At 46.1% G+C, this 22563-nt stretch overlaps 1 protein-coding gene across 2 annotated transcripts in view; it reads right to left on the bottom strand.

Annotated features, from left to right (window-relative positions):
• LOC137532314 (fibrinogen-like protein 1) overlaps window positions 1–14308 on the bottom strand; it is a 46653-nt gene extending 32345 nt beyond the window's left edge. For both annotated transcript variants that reach the window (XM_068252714.1, XM_068252713.1), the window contains exon 1: window positions 13647–14308. In XM_068252714.1, the coding sequence (XP_068108815.1) occupies window positions 13647–14148 (502 nt within the window). In that variant the 5' untranslated portion in view covers window positions 14149–14308. The remainder of the gene's footprint in view (window positions 1–13646) is intronic.
• Window positions 14309–22563: the final 8255 nt, after the last annotated feature.

The following is a 22563-nucleotide window of genomic DNA, read 5'->3' on the forward strand; positions in this document are numbered from 1 at the left end:
TGAGAGGCATTTTACTGCCTATCAACTGTCCGTGGAAAAGAGGCCTACCCTAGCAAGTCTGGCTTTGCAAATCTGGCCTAATTGGCTATTCATGAGGCAATGCTCATGCAAATATGCATTTGCTTTTGCATGCCAAACTATGCAGGGTCAAAAAACCAATACTGCAAAGCGGTCGCCCTGCTACATGCCAGTGATGAGCGAAAAGGCAAAAATTTGTTTCGATAAATTTTTACCGAATTTTCGCCTAATTTCGTTTTGACAGGCAAATTTTCCATCTATTTTTTTCACGTTAATTTTCGCCTAAGGCCAGTCATTTTCGCATTACTTGCGTATGATTGCAGACATTTTCCACATAAGGGCATTAGCGCACGCATTCAGAGAAGTTTCTTGCGCATTATTGCGGGCATTTTTCCGTATAAACGTCCGCATAGATTGAATTTCCATGCGGATTATTGTGGACATTTTTCCGCATAAGGGCATAAGCATCCGCATACAATGAATTTTCGATGCTGGTCGAAAACGCAAATATTTCTGAAGATTTTCGTGAAAATTCGCCAAAAAACGAAAACGGGATTTTCGAGGCGAAAATTCGCAAGCAACACTGCTGCATGCTACATTAGCACTATCCAGGAGCGCCACGGGGAGGATTCCCAATGCCCCCGCTTTATACAGCCGGGGGGACCACAGGGTCCCAGGCTCTCTCACTGCCTAGGAACCACAGCGACACCCCGGAGGGGGAGGCGCAGGCGACCCCCCCCCCCCAAGCGTGGCCAGCGTTGGGGAGAGCCGTCCACACCCACCTCCCAATATTAAAAACAGGCACTTACCCTAACGTCCATTGCATTCTGCTACATGCGCATTAACTTGGGGGCACCACATGAGAAAGGAGTGAAGCATGGGTCACCCCGAGCTTTAGAGCTCAGGGCTGGCTCACATACAGCACTCCAGAGGGGGGGCAGGACAGGTGCAGACAACTCACTCCAGGGCTCACACCACCGGAGCAAGCCATCCACCACCTGCCTCCAAAGGATACAAACTGCAAAAAATGCTTTCCATGAGAAAATTAATGCGCATGTAGCAGAACGCAATGGACGTTAAGGTAAGTGCCTGTTTTTAATATTGGGAGGTGGGTGCAGACGGCTCTCCCTGGCGCTGGCCACGCTTGGGGGGGGGCCGCCTGTGGCACCTAGCCTCCCCCTCCGGGGTGCCGCTGTGGTTCCCGCGGTCCCTCCGGTTGTATAAAAAGGGGGCATTGGGAATCCTCCCTGTGGCGCTCCTGGATAGTGCTAATGTAGCATGTAGCAGTTTTGCTTGCGAATTTTCGCCGAAGTCATTTTTGCATCGAAAATCCTGTTTTCGTTTTTTGGCGAATTTTCACGAAATGCTTCAGAAATATTTGCGTTTTCGACCAGCATCGAAAATTCATTGTATGCGGATGCTTATGCCCTTATGCGGAAAAATGTCCACAATAATCCGCATGGAAATATAGACTATGAATGTATTTTGTAGGTACTGAACTTTTGCAGGAACGGATCTTTTGCAGATACTGATCTTTTGAATGTGTACAGCAACTTTGTGTGTAGCATCTTTGTGTGCATCATCTTGCAAATATTTCTATCTGATGGGGAGTGCAGCTCCATAGAATAGACTGTGTAGGTGTGGCTCTGATACTACATGGAAGGGGGTAAAATTGGTCTGTGATCTTTCATTTTTCCAAAGACTTTTATCTGATGTGTGTACCCACCTTTATTCTTCTTGCTTCAAGGTTGAGGCACGTACTCTATTAGATAGATAGAAGATGCGGCGTATGCTACGACGCGGGACGGCTAGTAAATTAATATTGTAAGAAAAAAAACAGCAAGTTTATTCATTACGGTTACTCCCTACTGACAGGTCTACTTTTAGATACTTCTTGATCGATTTCCCCTTAATATCTGATATTGGTCATGTAACGGGTTAACAGTGACTTATTTATAATAATGCAAGTTGATAGTATTGTTTAGGAACCATCTAGAATCTTATTATGCGTATAAGTAAAATAAGCTATAATAATGATCAAATTGATTTAAACATTCACTGCATAAGCACCTTAAAAATACTCCTTGATTAGTTTTTTTTTAGCTTGCTCTTCCCATGTGAACTTCCCAAATCCCCTTACCCTGCCTACCCCTCTACATGCTTACTTTTGGGGGTCTGCAACTTCGGGGTCACATGACCCCACCACCCAGCCACACAACCATGAAGCCATAATCTTGTACTGTACATCGAAAAAGGGTGGTGCAGTAATTTGGGCTACTCTTACCTAACCTGACCGTATTCTCACCTGAACTCTCCCTCTAATGATGTCTCACCGTAACTTACCCCTGCACCGCAATCTATCCTGATATAAGCTCCGCCTCTGCTGCTAAAAACTCCCTCCTCTGATATTCGTGTTGCAAATTACGATAATTATTGGGCACCAGGGCCCAAATTTTCCTTGAGCGCCGGCATAGCCGCATTTAACATTGTGAACTATGCAGCGCCCATTTTATTAAGTGGCCACGGGCGCCCACATTACCTGCTTCCACTGCAAACCCCTTTGGCTCCACACAGCCCTAACCTTTTCCCAGCCCCCCAAAATTACCACATCACTCCCATATTGCCATGTCTCATCGTCAGAATCATGCCCCTCCCATTGTTCAGTATACTGGAGGAAGGTCCATGGCTGTAACCGCCACTCCAATCATGGCCGGATTTGTACTTTCCAGAGCCCTAGGCTTGCTGTCACCAAAATTTGTCCAACACTCTGACTAGCGATCATTGGTTTGAATGGGCTCATCTCAGTTGTGCTGCTCTGCACCCCATTCAACAAATAATTCCTGTAATTTGCGCTCCTGCCCGAATGTGCACAGCAGCCGATAGTGTTCTGGGCATGCATACTTGAGAAATGACGCTGATGTATGACCGGTACTTGCCAAGAATGCATAACACTGTACCTGCCATGGGCAGGAGCGAGAAATTACAGGGAGCGCCAGTGGACAGAGCATGCGCTGCTTCTTTGTCCTCTGTGCGACTGGCTGCAGTCGGAGCCACAAACAGGTGGCAGGGCAGTGCAATGGAGAGAAGCCCATCCAAAACAGAGAACAGGTAAGTAGCAAACATCCTATCAAGACCCACTTTGGATGTTCTGTCGTAATTATAGTGGACCTGAACTCAGAACTTCCTCTCTGCTCTAAAAGATACGCAACAACATAACCTTTGAATAAAAACATTTCTTTGTTACAGCTGATACAAATCCTGCAATAAATCTGCAGTGTGTCTACTTCCTGCTTTTATGGAAGCAGACATATTTTTTAACATCCTGTGCTTTCAAATGAGCTTAGCTGTTGTGGCAGTCAGGTGACACAGTGTAGAGATCAAATTACAACTTGTGACACAGAGGAGGGGGAATTAGACAGGCTCTCGAAATACATACAGGGTACATATCTCTGTTTACCTTCTGTCCTGTGCAAGCGTTCAGCTCCACTTTAAAGCATTTGAATGACATTTACAGTAATTGCTGAAAAATCTATGCATCTCTTTTGAATGCTGAATGTACATATGGTGGTGTGCTCTAACATATTGACAGTATACGGGAACAAAGTCTGAAGAAGGCTTATTTAAATTGCCTTTAAAACATTTTTTAGGGTAAATGAGGCATGTAGCATCATGTTTTTTTAATGATGTGGGGACTTAAAATCCCCCTCTCTCTCTCAGATGGGAAATCCGAGTTTGCTCGAATAGTGCTATTCAGATTTTAAAAAATATCCGAATAGCTATTCAAAGTTCGGATAGTGGAAAAAGTTCAGATTATCTGGGTAGTTTGGATACCCGAATATTGGATGAGCACCACTGCTCAGGTGTCATTTAAAATGACAGTTTAGCAATGCAAGGGAAAAAAACTGCATTTTTATTCCTGCAGTCTCATAGATGGTAGGAGCTGGAGGACAGAAAATGAGTCATGAAAGAGTTAACTAAAAAAGAGAAGAGACCACTGCTACTAGGGAAAAAAAAGAAAAACAGTCATAAATCAGGATTAGATAAATTAACAACTGCTGGGGTCAGTGTCAAAGCTGTAAAAGAGGTGAAGAAACTGCAGAGCTCACTGATGTTTGGGAATGCCTGCATTAAAACTCAGCGGAACTTAGTTCTATCTGCTTTGTAATGTAAATCTCTGGTATTTCTCACATCGATCTGTATGTCCATCATACAAAGGAATGGATTATCAGATGACCGTTATGATTGATCCTGATTGTTTTAACACATCAGGAAGTGAGAGAGAGATGCAGGGATTGGGGAACTCTGGAATTCAGCTATTAGTGCAGAGCAGGGCGCTGGATGGCTGTGCCAGAAGAGATGATTTACTTTGACATATGACCTCTTCTCTCTCCAAGTCATGCCGCCCTTCTTATCTTATCTAATTTTATCGCCCTAGGCCGTGGCCTTTCCAGAAATCCGTCCCTGACTCCAATCAGCAGGAAGGGGAGGGCGGTGTCACTGTGGTCCGCCTCCGCCTGGGTACCCGCTGACGGGTACCCAGGCAGAATCCTCAGCATAACATCATCTTCAGGAGTTTAAACAAGTTAAAATGTCCTTCTTTCTAAAGATGTCATCTGAAGCTGACGTGTGATTTAACATACAAGCGGCCATACAGAAATGAAATGCCAGCCTTGGGTGGAGTTGCTTTAAACAGCTTACAGGTGACCTAAGCCTGTGTTTTTCCAGGCCCAGACGAAAAATGGAAATCATTTTTTTTAACATAATAAAAGTTGTCGTGGTGACGTCCTACTTCCTCTTTTTTTTGAGTTTCCAACCCCTCAATGCTAAATTCTGCCATTCAGAGGGATCCGGGATTCAAAGTTCACTGCGGATGATGTCACAGAAACGCCTAAGACGCTCTGAGGGGAATCGAGGTAACCGTCGCAAATGAAGTCCCCAACAATAAGGCGATTCAGTCCACCAGATGCACATAATGAAGGCCCAGACAGACAGGGCACGAGGGGTTAACAACGGGCCCCCGCCAGCGTCTCCGCTGTACGCACTGAACGCCCCCTCATACGGGGAGAAGAGGTAAGAGAGAAAAGGTATTACACAAATATACCTAAAAATAGATAAATTATACGTAGAATGAGTGTATAGAATCACAGCTTTAACACTGAGTAAAAAACAAAAAACTATCATTAGTGGATTTACTTAAAAGACCACTATCATGAAAAATTGGAAAATTTAAAGAGGAACCTGAACGGAGATGCACATGCAGGCTGCCATATTTATTTTAACAAGTTGCCTGGCAGCTCTGCTGCTCCTCTGTATCTAATACTTTTAGCCATAGACCTTGAACAAACATGTAGATCAGATGTTTCTGACAAAAATCTGACAAGATTAGACACAGACACACAGAAAATGTATATCACGCTTGTCTCCTGGTGGACTCAAAGCGCCAGAGCTGCAGCCACTAGGATGCGCTCTATAGACTAGGCACACACAATGGCATTTTCAGACAATTTTAATGTCAGATCGATTATTTCCAACATCTCCGATCTGATTTACGATCAATTTTTTGAACGATTGTTCATAGAAGTAAACAGAAAAAAATCAATCGGAAATCAGATCAGACATGTTGGAAATAATCATTCTGACAGTAAGTCTGTCAGAATTGGATCGTGTGTACCTAGCATTAGGGGGTCTTGCCCAAGGTCTCCTATGGAATAGGTGCTGGCTTCCTAAACAGGAAGAGCTGAGATTCAAACCCTGGTCTCCTGTGTTTGAAGCAGAGCCCTAAACCAGTACACTATCCAGCCACTGTATGTTACAGGTGTGTGATTCAGACACTATTGCTACTTATTTTTCTGTGATAGTGGGCCTTTAAGAGAATTCGGATGATTTTGTGCAAACTGTCAACCACTGTTACTTGGCTGAGGAGTTATATGAAAAATAAAAAAATGATTTTAGTTTTAGTAACAAGTGGTCACAAGGACAGCAAGAGACCACAAATCATTCAAAGGTGGAAAAGGATTAAAATCAGGTGGAAAAAAAAAGGAAAGGTTGGAACCTCTGCTAGGTTTTTATTAATGTCTTCTACTTCCTTGTCTTTAGACTCCCAGAGCTCCCATTAGGGCAATTTTCTATAAGACACGCACAGCACTCACAGACTAACACTTGTCTGAAGATTTCAAACATATTTGCTTCCATGTGAGAATACACATAAATACTTAGGGCTCGTTTCCACTATTGCGGTGCGGAATCGACTGGATTCCACCCCTGATGAAATCGCATGAGGATGCGATTCCCCATGCGTTTTTTGCCGCGAATTCGCATAGGTGACGGTATATGCGATTTTAACCATGTCACTGCCTGTGTGAATTTACATTGGTACCTATGCGAATTCGCATACGAATTTGCGGCAAAAAACGGATGGGGAAATCGCATGCGATTTCCCTATTAAATACATTGCATGCGATTTGCATGCATTCTGCGGCTCTTTTGTGCATTTTTTCACCGCTGAAAGATAACGCACCTCACCAACGCTACAGTGGAAACAGGCCCATCCACTTGCATTACATGTGCGTCAGAGAGGTGTAGGCAGGGGAGGACACTTTGGCAACTTGAGAAAGGCCATATAGGCCGAACTTGCTTGATGCAATGAAGTATAAGAGCTTATAAAGCTTATAATACATTGGAGTGTGGTGCCGATCCTTTTGGGAATTATTGTAAGCAGGGGAGGGGACAGCAGCAGTGTCAGAGAGGTGTAAGCAGGAGTGTGGTGCCAATGCTTTTGGGAATTATTGTAAGCAGGGGAGGGGACAGCAGCAGTGTCAGAGAGGTGTAAGCAGGAGTGTGGTGCCGATCCTTTTGGGAATTATTGTAAGCATGGGAGGGGACAGCAGCAGTGTCAGAGAGGTGTAAGCAGGAGTGTGGTGCCGATCCTTTTGGGAATTATTGTAAGCATGGGAGGGGACAGCAGCAGTGTCAGAGAGGTGTAAGCAGGAGTGTGGTGCCAATGCTTTTGGGAATTATTGTAAGCAGGGGAGGGGACAGCAGCAGTGTCAGAGAGGTGTAAGCAGGAGTGTGGTGCCGATCCTTTTGGGAATTATTGTAAGCATGGGAGGGGACAGCAGCAGTGTCAGAGAGGTGTAAGCAGGAGTGTGGTGCCGATCCTTTTGGGAATTATTGTAAGCATGGGAGGGGACAGCAGCAGTGTCAGAGAGGTGTAAGCAGGAGTGTGGTGCCAATGCTTTTGGGAATTATTGTAAGCAGGGGAGGGGACAGCAGCAGTGTCAGAGAGGTGTAAGCAGGAGTGTGGTGCCGATCCTTTTGGGAATTATTGTAAGCATGGGAGGGGACAGCAGCAGTGTCAGAGAGGTGTAAGCAGGAGTGTGGTGCCAATGCTTTTGGGAATTATTGTAAGCAGGGGAGGGGACAGCAGCAGTGTCAGAGAGGTGTAAGCAGGGGAGGGGACATCAGCAGTGTCAGAGAGGTGTAAGTAGGGGAGGGGACATCAGCAGTGTCAGAGAGGTGTAAGCAGGGGAGGGGACAGCAGCAGTGTCAGAGAGGTGTAAGCAGGTGGGGAGAATTTGTTTATAAATGATTATTGCTATTCAAAGCACTTAAAGCAAAGATAATTTCCAGCATAGCACCAGTGAAGAGCCAATACATCGGTTGAAGGAGGGCCCTTCTGGTTCAGGGGCCCTAGTGTGGTCCCAAACTCTGCATCCCCCATTGCTACACCACTGAGGAAGTGTCAACATTTAGACCAGGGTTCAAATCCTGGCTAGGTCAAGTACCTATTCAGTAAGGAGTTCAAAGCAAGACTCCCTAACACTGCATGGTGGCCTCCTGAGCGCGTCCCAGTGGCTGCAGCTCTTCAGCACTTTGAGTCCGACAGGAGAAAAGCGCTATACAAATGTTCGGATTATTATCGGATTATTAGAAATATTATTATAGAAAGTATAGGAAATATAGTATGCAAAATGGGGGTAGTCCTATCATTTCTAAGCAGAAATGAAAACGGATATAGTCAGGTTGAGATCCAATAGTTTAGTATAACATGTAATTGTTGAAATTGGAGCCAGCAATTATTTTCAGAACAGTTCTGTTGATATCGCCAATGGTACACTTGCTGTTATCAAACTGCAGATTGCATAGCTGCTTAAACAGCAGGTCAAAAAATCCCTCCCTTCCTGATGTTTTTTTGCTTAAAGACTCGAGCAGAGACATGTAGCCGTCTCTAACCCATACTGTAACACCCAAATAGGAGATGTAAAGAAGATACCCTATAAACCTGGGGGATGAAATCAAGGACAGTCCCAGTGAATTAACCCGAATGAGTTTTGGAATCAGGCAAACAGGCACCTTATGTGGGAGAGGTGCCCCCCCCCCCCCCCACTCAGATCACTGACATCAGGATCTTACAGTCTAATCCCTGCCTCATATCACTGACCTCAGCCACTTACACCCTAATCCTAGTCTTATGTCACTAATGGTGCCCATACATGGTACAATTTTTTTCCATCACATAATTTTGTTATTCCGTTAGATCGAATATAAAGATTTTTCCATGTCCGATCTTTATAAAAAAAAAAAAAAAGGGATAATTGTATGTTTTTCTAGATAAAAAATGATTCTTTTTGACTTTAATTCAATCTGATCGTTTTGGTCAAATAAACAGCAAAATCAAACGTTTTTATTGTACTATGTATGGGCACCATTAGGATGATATGAGACAGATTAGAGTGTAAGATTCTAAGGACAGTTCCTTAGAAGGTGACAGTTCCTTGGAGTTCATAATATTTTTACTGGGGGGGGTGGCCTGTGGTGGTCAGGGGTGGAGTTAAGGGTGCCACAATGCCTGTGCCAACAGGCCTCTGAGTTGTAAATCCGGCACTGAGCATAGCTAGGGTTTCCGGTGCCCGAAGACAACGTTTTTGTGCCCCCTCCCTTGCTCTCTGACTACTTTCCACTTCCTTCCAGCAGGAGCTGGGGAGAGGGCGGAGAGCAGGAGGGAGCGGGAAAGGGAGAAATCGTGACCAAGAATTGAACTTCATCCCAATCAGTAGCTGATACCCCAAGAAATCTTTTCCTTTTATAAAAAGGGATCATCAGGGGGCTCTGTATGGCTGATATTGTGGTGAAACCCCTCCCACAGTGTGATGTCAGGACCATGCTCCTGATAGTTTCCTGTCTGTGAACCTCATTGTGGGAAATAACAGCTGTTTACAGCTGGGTCCAACTGCCAAAAAAAGCGAGCAGCAGCTCCTTCCAATGACATCACCTGCCAGCAGTAAAAATGTCACCATGTGGTAAATGTCAGAATGTAAATCAGGGAGGGGGAAGAGTTTTTTATTACATTATTTTCACTGGAGTTCCTCTTTAAAGGAAACCTGAGATAAAAGGATATAAAAGTTTATAGGCCAGTCGGGGCTTCAACCTGGCCAATCGAGGAGGCGGAGGATGACGGCGTGGGAGCGATTGGTGCGGAGGGGGCTGGAAGAAGTCCCAGTATGTATAAAACTTTTATATCCTTCTTATCTCAGGTACACTTTAAATTGGACCTTAAAGAGAGTCTGAAGCGAGAATAAATCTCGCTTCAGACCTCATAGATAGCAGGGGCATGTGTGCCCCTACTAAAACGCCGCTATCACACGGCTTAAAAAAAATGAGTTTTACTCACCTGGGGCTTCTACCAGCCCCCTGCAGCAGTCCTGTGTCCTCGCAGTCACTCACTAATCCTCTGGTCCCCCGCTGCCAGCTAGTTTAGTTTTTGCCGACAGGCCCGTCAGGACTGGCCATGCATAGCTTTTTCCACATTCTCGTATTTTGTACGCGTTGCGGCCCACAATAGCGCTAATTACAGTCGGGAATGCGGAAAAAACTATGCGTGGCCAGTCCTGACGGGCCTGTTGGCGAAAACGAACTAGCTGGCAGCGGGGGACCAGAGTATTAGTGAGTGGCTGCGAGGGTACAGGACTGCTGCAGGGGGCTGGTAGAAGCCCCAGGTGAGTAAAACTCATTTTTTTTTTCTGGCTTAAGTGTCCCTTTAACCCCCTTGCCATTCCAATTCTGACGGCAGGGGGGCAGTGCAGCACTTTTTTTTTACTTTTTTTTAAAAATCATTTAGCGAGCCCAGGGCTCGCTACATGATAGCCGCTGACAAGCGGCATCCCCCTACCCACTCCGATCACCTTCGGCGATCAGAGTAAGCAGGAAGTCCCGTTCAGAACGGGATTTCCTGCTGTGCTTCCCCATGGCGACCGGGCGGGATGACGGCACCGACATCATGGACGTCGGGATGTCAGAGGGAATCCCGATCCACCCCTCAGCGCTGCCTGGCACTGATTGGCCAGGCTGCGCAAGGGGTCTGGAGGGGGGGGGGGGGGGGGCGGCGCAGCGGGTAGCGGCGAATTGGCGGCGAGCGGAAAATGCACGCAGCTAGCAAAGTGCTAGCTGTGTGCAGTAAAGAAAAAAATGTTTAAATCGGCCCAGTGGGGCCGGAGAAATCCTTCTGCGCAGGTTACCCTGAGCTGAGCTCGGGATAACCGGCAAGAAGGTTAAAGAGGAACTGTGGTGAAAATAACATGATGAATAAAATTGCTATTTTTTACGATATTCATTTACAGTGTTTGCGCACTGTAAAATCTTTCCTCTCCCTGATTTCCCTCATTCTGAATTTTATCACTGGTGGTGACATCTTTAGTTCTGCCAGGTGATCTGTACGGAATGTTCGCTACTGAGAGTTCTATGCACAGACGGAGATTCTGCTTGCTTGGCAGTTGGAAAAAGCTGTCATTTCCCACAATGCAATGAGGTTCACAGACAGCAAACTGTCAGGAGCATTGTCTTGACATCACACTGTGGAAGGGGTTTCACCACAATATCAGCCATACAGAGCCCCCGATGATCTATTTGAGAAAAGGTAAAGATTTCTCATGGGAAAAGTGGTATCAGCTACTGATTGTGATGAAGTTCAATATTTGGTTAAAGTTCCTCTTTCAGCCAGAATTATTATTATTATGTAGTATTTTTATAGCGCCGACATCTTCCGCAGCGCTGTACAGAGTATATGGTCTTGTCACTTAACTGTCCCTCAGAGGGGCTCACAATCTAATCCCTACCATAGTCCTATGTCTATGTATGTATTGTGTAGTGCATGTATTGTAGTCTAGGGCCAATTTTTAGGGGGATGCCAATTAACTTATCTGTATGTTTTTAGGATGTGGGAGGAAACCGGAGTACCCGGAGGAAACCCACGCAGACACGGGGAGAATATACAAACTCCTTGCAGATGTTGACCTGGGTGGGATTGAACTGGGGACCCAGCTTTGCAAGGCAAGAGCGCTAATCACTACGCCACAGTGCTGCCCACGGCTTCAGGTATACTCAACATGCTACACATGGGCACTACTGATTTCTGAATATGTGGTATATGGGGCATCAGATGTGGATACCATCCATTCACTAATTGCTTAATAAACAAAAAGCAATACAAAGCAGTTCATTACAGTTATGCATATCATATAATGCACCAAAATAAAGCTACCAACCATGAATGGGCTAGTGACTGAAGCAGAGATCTGGCTGGGTAGCACAGAAAAACCTGTGCCAAAGTCCCAATGCCAACAACAACTGATCTGAGAACTATCTGTCCTGTTAATCACTTGTCTTCTATACTTGTCAGCGCAGATGGTTGGGCTCCGGCTCAACCGAGGGGTCTGACTCATCTCCTGAACACAACTCGTTCCTTTAACAGAAAGTCATACACATTGTCAGGAATACCTGAATGAAAGTTTTAGCAGCTGGGATTGATCTCAGGCAGGACATTAGACAGCCTCATTGGGTGTCTTGTAGGCTGGCCATGAGCTGATGTTTGAATATAATATAATTAAATATGGCTGATTACTGATGGACAGCGCTGGCAGGTGTTCAACATGTGCTTCAACCTTCTGCCAGCTGCCTTGTGCCCAATACACACAGCAATGGTCAGGTGATGGCTGATTGTAAGCATTGATTGGGGACATTGCTGACCAGAGTATCATTAACCCCCTCAAGCACATGAAGCAAGTGATAAACACCCCACTGAACTGTCAGAGAGCAATTTACAAGCAGGAGCCATCTTTCAGGCATTTAGAAACTGATTATCAAGGTTGTTCTTCGAACTTCTGAGTACTTTCGAAGCATTTGGGAGGACCTCTGACTGAAGTCGTAATGATGTGTATGTAAAACTGACTTTGACAAATTGGCACTATTAGTTTTGATGTTGGAGCTGTCAGCAACCTGCCGTGCAATGCTAATATTGGCAAAGGTCAACAGTTCATTTTGGTTCATCCCAGCCATAATGCTCTCACCATTGTGTTCTAATCCCCTCCAAGTTCTAGAGTTGCTCCCAAACCCTACATTTCTTTTTGTGCCTAGCACAGCTACCTCTTCTCCCGAAATTGACCCTCAACGATCTCCGGGTACCCTTGTGACCTTGTAGCACCTAACCCTAACCTCCCCCCAACCTCTGAAAGTATACAAATGCCTCAAAATATTTACTCAATAAAGAACAAACCCCTGGTGACGAGATCACACAAAGACTACGACAAAATCGCCTGAAGCCAAAATGAACAGGGCCAAGATTACACTGTCTTCTGTTATCTCTGATCCTACAATGTTGGCATGGTGGGAGGTCCAGTCCTGGGGCCGCTATCTATCCCATGGCCAGACACAGATCCAGAGCTAATGCAGGGTACACACCATGTGTTTTCAAATATTTCCGACATGCTCGATTCGGGCTCCGATCGTTCCTGCCGTCGATTTGCATGTTAAGTATGCCAAATCGATGGCAGGAACGATCGAAGCCCGAATCGAGCATGTCGGATATATAGTCCAATCGATCCCGATCGACCCGCGGATCGATCGAGTGGGAAAACGCATGGTGTGTACCCATCATTAAATACCTAGATATATCTGTTTCAGTCACATACTACCATGAGCATGAGAGAAAAATGTAGGACACAGGAGTGACACTGAAGTCACATAGGACTGAAGGACAAAAGAAGTTGGACACACATAGATGCATCCTTGTTACAGATCTCACCACCCTCTACTACAGTTTACTTAGCGGAGGTCCCCTTTAAAGCAAACCTGAAGCAAAAATAAACTTATGAGATAATGAATTGTATGTGTAGTACAGAAATCGAACATTAGTAGCAAAGGAAAAAAGTCTCATATTGTTTTCCAGTATAGGAAGAGTTAAGTAACTTCAGTTGTTATCTATGCAAAAGAGCTTCTCTTCACCCGATTTGGGCCGAAGACAGTCTTGTTTTCTGAAGCACTTAAAAAACCAAGAAACAGTGAGACAGGTTGAGATGAGGTTTTACTGCAGGAGAGTTCAAAGAATCATTTTTTTCTGCTCTGTTTTAAAGTTTAAAATAGAGTGTGGTTTGAAAACTGCAAATATGACAGTATGATGCAAAGTTTAAAAAAGCTATATAACTGAAAATAAATGAGACTTCTTTGCTACTAATGTTCTATTCATTATCTGTACTACACATACAATTCATTATATCATAAGGGTTGTTTTTTGCTTCAGAATTGCTTTAAGTGCCTGAAAAACTCTTTGGGACACCAACGGTACTTAGAGGACTCACCTAATGCGGAGAGTTTCTGCACGGATTCATTGCAAGGCAGCTCGCATCCCGATAAAATTCCTAACAGAAGCACCACCAGCGAATTCAGCCTGTCCTCTATCTTGCTCAGGTTCACCTTGCTCTCCTCCTGCAGCTTCTGAAGCAGGGAAGTCACTGATTGGAGATTTGACTCCAACAAGTTCAGTCTTTCCCCCACACTCTTTGACTTTGGATTTGGGGGTTTGGGGCTCCCTTCAGTTCCAGATTGCTTCAGAGTTTGTTTGAACTCCTGGTTGGGTTCTTGGTGAACTTCCTTCAGCTCCTCGGGAGTGGGCTGCTCATCAGGTAGCAGAAAATGCAGTTTGCACCCCTGAGGTCCATCACAGTTAGCATCTACTTGAGGCATGGCCACGAGATTATCCAAGCAAGCAGGGTCCTCTTTCCTTTCATTACAATCAGAGCTCTCAGTCACCACATATATCTGAAAATCCTGAAGGAGCAGCAGCAGTGCAATCCACAGCATCTTTTTGCAAGGCAAGAACCTTCGTGTCTTAGTCCTACAACCTGCTCTTATTCTTCCAGAGCATCCAGCAGGAGCTGGCTGAAGCAAACAACCTGTGCAAACTCTCTGACTTTTACAGGTCCCTCTGTACACAATTCTTCACTGGCTGGGAAATCCTGTGAGAGCTTCAAAGCAAATGAAGACAGTGAATGTGTGTGAGGCATGCACCAGACAGGAGGGGGCTGGGGAGGGGGGTGTCAGAGGAGAGAGGAGGGCCTGAAAAAAAAAAAAGTCTTCTGTAGCACTTGAAACTCAGATTAGCATCTTGCACCCCTTGAAGACCAGCTCTAGTTGTGTCTAGGTAAATGTCCCCTGTGTCATCATTTACATGCAAGCTGTTCCTCAGCCTGGGAGGGTTGGGTCCTGTAATATAAAAATTTAACAAGGGAATATAACCCACACCTATATCGTTTTTATGTTACACAAGTAAGAGAAAGATACATCTCATTAAATATACCCTTTTGTTTGGACAGCAGAGCTGAAACTTCTGTAAACTAGAATATACAGTATTCAGAGAACAGTAATGTCATCCCTGCAAAACAGAACTTGCATTTCGGGGTCACCCAGCTCAGGCCCCAATTTACATAACAGGAGCCTATAGGCAAAGATCTCCAGGCACTTTAGACTTCACCCTGCATGAACCAGCAAACCCCCACCGAACTGCACCGCAAGTGTGCTGGCTGGCCCAGCTGTCACTTCTTCATTACCATGCTTGTCATAGGTAGCTACACCTGCCCCTTAGTATTAGGTAGCCAGAGCTATCCTCGGTATTAAGTAGCTACAGGTGCCCTTTAGTATTAGGTAGCCAGAGGAACCTCAGTATTGAGTAGCTATATGGTGACCCCGACTGAAGGAAGATCTTCTCGTCAGTGGAATGCTGAGGCTGATAAGCCTTTAATTTACCTGTTATTAGTGATTGGTCACCGAAGTTTGCTGACACCGGGTGACAGTGTTACATTGATGAACTTTAAGTGCTGATAGATTCCACTGTTTTAATATCTGTATAGTCAGGGCCGGATTTACCATAAGGCACTGTAGGTAGAGATGGGAGATCAAGCTGTGATATGACAGCTGACATCTCCCTTCAGTGATCAGGAGCCATCGCGATTGGCTCCTGATCACGTGATCACTACGATCGCCAGCGGATCATAGTGATCACTATTAGAGCAGTGGCGGGGGGGGGGGGGGGGGGGGGGAAGAACAGGATCCACTCACCTTCCTGACATTCCTCTGGCGATTGTCTCTCCCCTCCGATCTGGTCGGCATCTCCGATCGCTCTGACGTAAGCATCGGGTCTTGGCTTGATGACGTCAAGTCACGACCTGGAACTTAAAGGCATTGCGAGCGAGGATGCCTGCCAGAGTGGAGGGTGCAAGAGCTGCTCATCGCTGGAGCCTGGGAGGTGAGTAAAGGCTGCTGGCGGGGGGACACCTGGCCACACTGGGGTCACCATGCCCAGCTAGCCCTACCAGAAATCTGGCTGCTTAACTTCCCCCCCCCCCCCCGCATGTAAAATAGCCTGGTCTTTAAGGGGGGTTAGGCAGACGGTCCCCAAAGCATTAACTAAGCAGTGGCTGGATAGTGTGATGGTTAAGGGCTCTGCCTCTGACACAGGAGACCTAGGTTCAAATCTCAGCTCTTCCCGTTCAGTAAGTCAGCACCTATCTATTATGGTGTCCTTGGGCCAAGGACGGATCTGGGGGGGGGGGGGGCAAGCGGGTATCTTGCCCCAGGCGCAGTTTGTTGAATTCTTAAAAAGGCGGCAAAATGAATGGCAGTTTAGGCGCCAAAACCTGACCTTGCCCCAGGCGCAACTTGGTCTTGATCCGTCCCTGCCTTGGGCTAGACTCCCTTATGCTGGGAATACATGATGCTGAGGCAGATAGATGGTTCGATAAATAATTTTCGACATGTCCAATCTCATTTTTGATCGTTTTACCGCTCAATATCTGATAGAAGTGAATGGAAATTGATAACAAAAGATGAGAATCGAGTGGGAAATGGAGCGGAAAAACGAATCGAAACATGATCGAACGGCAAATCGACCGCAAAAACGCATTGTGTATTTATTCCCAGCATAACACGGCTACTGCCTACTGAGCACATCCCTAGAAGCTGCAGAGAAAAGCGCAATATAAATGTTACTGGTCTTGTCTAAGTTGACATTTTTTCATGAACTGTAACTAGGGCTTGTTTTGCAGTAGGGCTTATATTTTGAGCAGCCTCAAAAATCCTGAAAAATCTCGCTTATTTTCAGAAAAGGTCTTTCGGAAAAGGTCATATTTTCAGGGAAACAGGTAAGTTTAGACTGGAGGATTAAGTCCCTCTGTACTCTTTCATCTATCTGCTATTTCAGCAACATTACAGCTCCTACATAGTATTTTTCCTACCTTGCTGCTTGAAATTTTACTTTTGGTTACCTTGTTTCTTCATTGTTTAAAATTAATTAAACATCCACTGGAGATCCAAGACACAAGAAGAGTGAGATAAAACTTGGGAGGAAACAGCATCATGTTAATCAAACCTGAATACTGAATGAAAGAAAAACTGGCTAGTAATTTAAAGGGAAACTGAAGTGAGAGGGATATAGAGGCTGCCTTATATACTTCCTTTTAAAGCAAATCTGTATTATGCATGCTCCGTATGGAGCAGCCCATCTTCAGGAGTACTGAGAGACAAGAGGAATGGGGGGACAGCGCTGGAACAAGGGGACCAAGATGTGACAGGGAAGGCCCAATAGGATACAGAGCATTCCCTCTACAAAGGTAAGTATCAGACTTTTTTCTAAATTCAGTTTTACTTTAAAAGATACATGGGGCTTCTGCATTTGCACGAGTGTGTAGCCGCGTGACCGAGGTCGGCGGCCGCTACAGAGGGGATTCTATAGACTCCCTGAGAGCTGAGCTGCAGAGAGGGACACGTAGGCTTCTAGGGGCTGTGGGTAAGTAAATCTGAATTTTTTCTTTTAAATTTGCTGCATGAATCCTTTAACCACTTTGCATTACTGGGTTTTAAGATCCCTGACAATGTTGGCATATCAGCTGTGTCTCTATTTATACAGCAATAACTTTTTATTACCTATGCCATCAAAGTGATACATATATTGTTTTTTTTTTTTCAGGACAATCTAGACTTTCTTTGGATAATATTTTTTTTTCCAAATATTGTTTAATTTCACTAGCATTTTATCAAAGTAAATTAGGCATAAACCTTAAAATTAGACATTTTGTTTTGTTTCACCCCTCCTAATTTTTACATGACAAGCGTTACAGTTCTAAATATCCTGAAAAGCCAAGAGGCCATGGACAGACTGTGATTTGACTTAACCGGGCAATCAATTGCTTTTGCATTTTTATATCTTGCATTAATATACTGTAGGTTGATCACCAAGTCAGCGGATGTTCCTTACTTCACAGCTGAAAGCAAACTTCTGCTACTTTATAGCTTCTCGGTTATTTTCTATTTCCTTTTTTGTGGTTAGAATACCTAGAGGTTTGTTCATTTATCACTTACTGTCCTTTTAGGCTACTTACACACCAAGACGTTGCGTTTTAGGGGACGTTGTGGTCGCATAACGTGCCCCTAACGCAACGCATGGTGGTGTTGAAGTTGGACGTCAGATTGAGCAGCGTTATGCGGCTCTCAAAGCAGCCGCTCCAGGTTAGTGATAGGAAATCCGGATCTTTTTAAGGATTCGGATCATTTGAATCGGATCATTGAAAAGATCCGGATCTTTGAACCAAATCATTTGAATCATTTTACTAGGGAAGCAGACTGCGTGAAATGACTAGCAGGACAGGACTTTCCCTGCACTGTACATTCTGTATGTTCCTGTTTCTTCCAGACAGACATCCACTGTGAACCGAATCTTTCATTGTGATGATCCGGATGATTCGACTCACAAAAAAGATCCGGATCAAATGAACGATTCGTTCATGATCCGGAGAACACTACAGTCCTACCATGAGTCTCTGCAGTGCAGTGACTATTTAATTAGCCATGTGGATGGCCTCGGAGGAGGAGGGGAGACCTCCTCCTCCAACATTACTGAGCATGTGCAAGCTGTCTAACGCTGCTTAGCCCAGTATAACGTACAGCATGCAGCACTTTGTTTAACCACTTGCCGACCGCACGCTTATACCGTGCGTCGGCAAAGTGGCAGCTGCAGGACCAGCGACGCAGTACTGCGTCGCCGGCTGCAGCCTGATTAACGAGCGATCGCGCGGCTGTAGCCGCGCGATCGCTACGTCACACTCTTCGGCCCCCATGTGACTTCAGCCCGCCGGCCAATCAGCAGCGCCGGCGGGCTGTAAAAATTCAAATTGGCCTATAGAATGAGTATAATACAGTTTGTTTACGTAACAAACTGTATTATACTGCCTGCCTCCCGCTGGTGGTCACACTTAGCGATCGACCACCAGCGAGGAGAGCAGGCACAGTAAGAGTGCACACACAGACACTTTAGGAGCCCCACAGACCCCCCGATCACCCGCAGCACCCATCAGACACCCCCCTGTACCCCCCTGCAGCCTGCAGATCAGACCTAACCACCCCCCATATCACCCATCAATAAATTCCTGTCACCACCTGTCACTTCTATCCATCAGAGCAGACCCCCAACTACCCCTTAGGGGTATCTGATCACCCCCACACCTCCAGATCTCCCCCCGACCCCCCCCCCCCCCTGTATACTGAACCTATCTATCTCCCCTGCATCTGTCTATCTCCCCAGTGATCAGCTGCCAATCACCTATCAGTCACCTGTCAATCATCCCTTGTCACCACCTGTCACTGCCCCCCATTAGATCAGACCCCCAACTGCCCCTTAGGGGTATCTGATCACCCCCCACCCCTTCAGATCTCCCCCCCCCCCCCGTATACTGCATCTATCTTCCCTGTAATTGCCCGCTGATCAGCTGTCAATCACCTATCCGTCACCTGTCAATCATTCCTTGTCACCACCTGCCACTGCCCCCCATCAGATCAGACCCCCAACTGCCCATTAGGGGCTTCTGATCACCCACCCACCCTTTCAGATCCCTCCGAGACACCCCCCCCCCCCTGATCACATCAGCAGTCCATTGTTTACATCTGTTTTTCCCTGTAAACACCCACTTATCACCCGTCAATAACCCATCTATCACCACCTGTCACTCCTATCCATCAGATTAGACCCCCAACTACCCCTTAGGGGTATCTGATCACCCCCCACCCCTTCCGATCCTCCCCACACCGTCCTAGTTCATTGATTGCGTATATTCTCCCCCCTGCCATTGTGTATCTTATCTCCTGTCTGTAAGGCTTGATTGTGCTTTGTTTGGCTACAATTGTCTCAATTGCACTGTGATTGGCATCGATTGTCGTGTGATTGGCTTCGATTGTCACGTAATTGGGCTTCGATTGTCGCGTGATTGGCTTCAATTGCCCGTAATTGGTTTTGATTGTGCCAATTGCCCACTGATTGGCTGTTTTGCCCTGTGATTAGCATCGATTGTCGTGTGATTGGCTTCAATTGTCACGTAATTGGTTTTTGATTGTCACGTTATTGGATTCAATTGGTCCGTGATTGGCTTTGATTGCGCCGATTGCTGTAATTGTGTTGTAATTGTCTCGTGATTGTTTTTGATTATTTGTGATTGCTCTCTGATCCCCAACCCCCCCCCCCCCCCCCCTCACCATCACCATCACTATCACTATCACTGTCCTAGTGATCTAAAAACTTTTTTAGTATCACTAGTGGTAACAAACAGTTAGGCCAGTTATCTAAGCAAAAGGGTTGTTAGTGTCAGTTAGTGCTCAGCCCACTGCACCACAGTCACTAATTAGCGTCATCACTGTCGCTAATCAGCATTGGTACTATATAGTATCTGTAAGTGATTATTAGTGATCACAGTCAGATCTATATTAGGGTCTCTAGGATCCACAAAAAAACGCAGTGTTTGCCCGATCAGACCTGATCGTTCGCCTGCACTGCGTTCAGCCCGCCCCACCGCAGTGACAGAAATTTCTTTTTTCTGATCACTGCAAAAAACACTGTACACAAGCTGTGGCACTGTAAACATCAGTTTTGATTTTTTTTATCTAAACTCAGTGACCACAGCTTTCTACCTCTCAAGTACTCCCTTTCGCTAGGTAGGTGCTCTTTTCCTGGGTAGTCTCAGAGGAATACCTCCTAAATTTAGCAGGCCACCATGGCAAAAAAGAGGTTTTCCAATGAAGACATCTACAGGTACATGGACCAGTCGGATGAGGATGATTGGGTCGACTTATTCGACGAATCTTCGGGTTCAGAGTACGATCCTGTAGACAGCAGTGGCTCTCAGACCGATAGTTCCGATGACGAGGTTGAGGTCCCGGCTAGAGCCAGGCGTACCACACCCCATGTCACTGGACTGCAGGTGGCGGAAGATCAGTCTCAAGGGCAGCAGAGTGGCGCTGATCTGATTTTTCTTGGTGAGGCATGCACCAGCAGCGCAGCATCTCCTGGGCCTATCAACACCAGTACTTCCGCAGAAGACCCTGATGAAGTGGCGGACACCATCCTGGAAGTAGAAACTGGTTCGGTGGTACGTGAATTAAGATCCGATCCGCAGCCACCAAGTAGACGGGCCCGTACTCCCATTGGTTTTCCAGAGGTGCTGGCAAACCCTGATTGGCATTCCCCTGATCCCGCCGCACCCATACTGCCCCCTTTCACCGCCCAGTCTGGAGTCCAGGTGGAGACAGTTGAACTAGGATCGGCCCTAGACTTTTTTGAACTGTTCCTCACCCAGGATCTCCTTGACTTAATTGTGGCTGAGACCAACCTATATGCCACACAATTTATAACCGCCCATCCGAAAAGCTGCCACGCCCAGCCTTTTCGGTGGAAACCACTCCAAGTTTCCGAACTTAAAATTTTTTTGGGCCTTCTCCTCAACATGGGTATTACTAAAAAAAATGTATTGCGCTCTTATTGGTCTACACGGCAAATACATAACATGCCCGTGTTCTCTGCTGCCATGTCCAGGACGCGATTTGAGATCATCCTGCGCTTCCTGCATTTCAATGACAACGACACCTGTCATGAAAGAGACCACCCAGCTTATGACCGGCTCCACAAAATTCGGCCCCTCATAGACCACCTGTCATCCACATTTGCAGATGCTTATACCCCTGAACAGAACATCTGTGTAGATGAGTCCCTCGTACATTTTACCGGGCGCCTTGGCATCAAACAGTACATCCCAAGCAAGCGCGCCCGGTATGGGGTGAAACTGTATAAGCTCTGTGATAGGGCCACAGGCTATACATCTCGTTTTAGGGTCTATGAGGGAAAAGACTCAAAATTGGAGCCGGTCGGATGTCCTGACTACCTGGGGAGCAGTGGAAAGATTGTGTGGGACTTGGTGTCACCCTTGTTCCAGAAGGGGTACCATCTTTATGTGGACAACTTTTACACAAGTGTGGCCCTCTTTCAGCACTTAAAGTTAGAAGGAATCCGATGCTGTGGCACCGTGCGGCCTAGTCGCCGGGGCTTCCCCCAACAGCTCGTTAACACCAGACTTCAACGGGGGGAGAGGGCCGCCTTGTGTACCGATGACTTGCTCTCGGTGAAATGGAAGGACAAGAGGGACGTTTACCTTCTGTCTACCATTCACACAGACACGACAGTACAAATTACACGGGCAACAGAGGTCATTGAAAAGCCCCTCGCCGTCCACAGCTATAATGCCAACATGGGAGGGGTGGACTTCAATGACCAGATGTTAGGGCCCTATTTAATTTCCCGGAAAACCAGACGCTGGTATAAGAAAGTGTCTGTGTATTTAATTCAATTGGCGATGTACAACAGCTTTGTTCTCTACAGTAAGGCTGGGAGAACTGGATCTTTCCTTCAATTCCAGGAAGACATTGTTTCGGCACTCCTCTATCCAGAAGGTGACAGAGCCCAACCCCCAAATGCAACTAGCCGGCTGCATGGAAGGCATTACGCCTACCCGATTCCCAGTACCCCAACTCAACGCAACCCCAGAAAAAGATGTCGTGTCTGCAGCAAGGCTGGAATAAGGCATGACACCCCCGTTTACTGTCCCCGCTGTCCTGACCAGCCTGGCCTATGCCTAGGGGAGTGTTATGAGAGGTACCATGAGAAGGCACACTTTTAGAACCTAGGGAACTACAGACACAGCAGTAGGCACACAAGGGTCTCTCAGTGCTATTTCACACTGGCGCGATGCGTTAGGGCAAATTGCCTAGCAAAAGTCACACTTTGCGGTCCCCCCCTACGCCGGAAGTGCTTGACTTAACGCTAGTGCATGCCTACGTTACTGCGTGGCTTCTGCGGCAATTTGGGTCGGCCCAGAAGTCATGTTAGTCTACGGCGACGCAGTTAAT

The sequence above is a fragment of the Hyperolius riggenbachi genome, chromosome 9 (assembly GCF_040937935.1).
Source record: "Hyperolius riggenbachi isolate aHypRig1 chromosome 9, aHypRig1.pri, whole genome shotgun sequence".
Lineage (NCBI taxonomy): Eukaryota > Metazoa > Chordata > Amphibia > Anura > Hyperoliidae > Hyperolius > Hyperolius riggenbachi.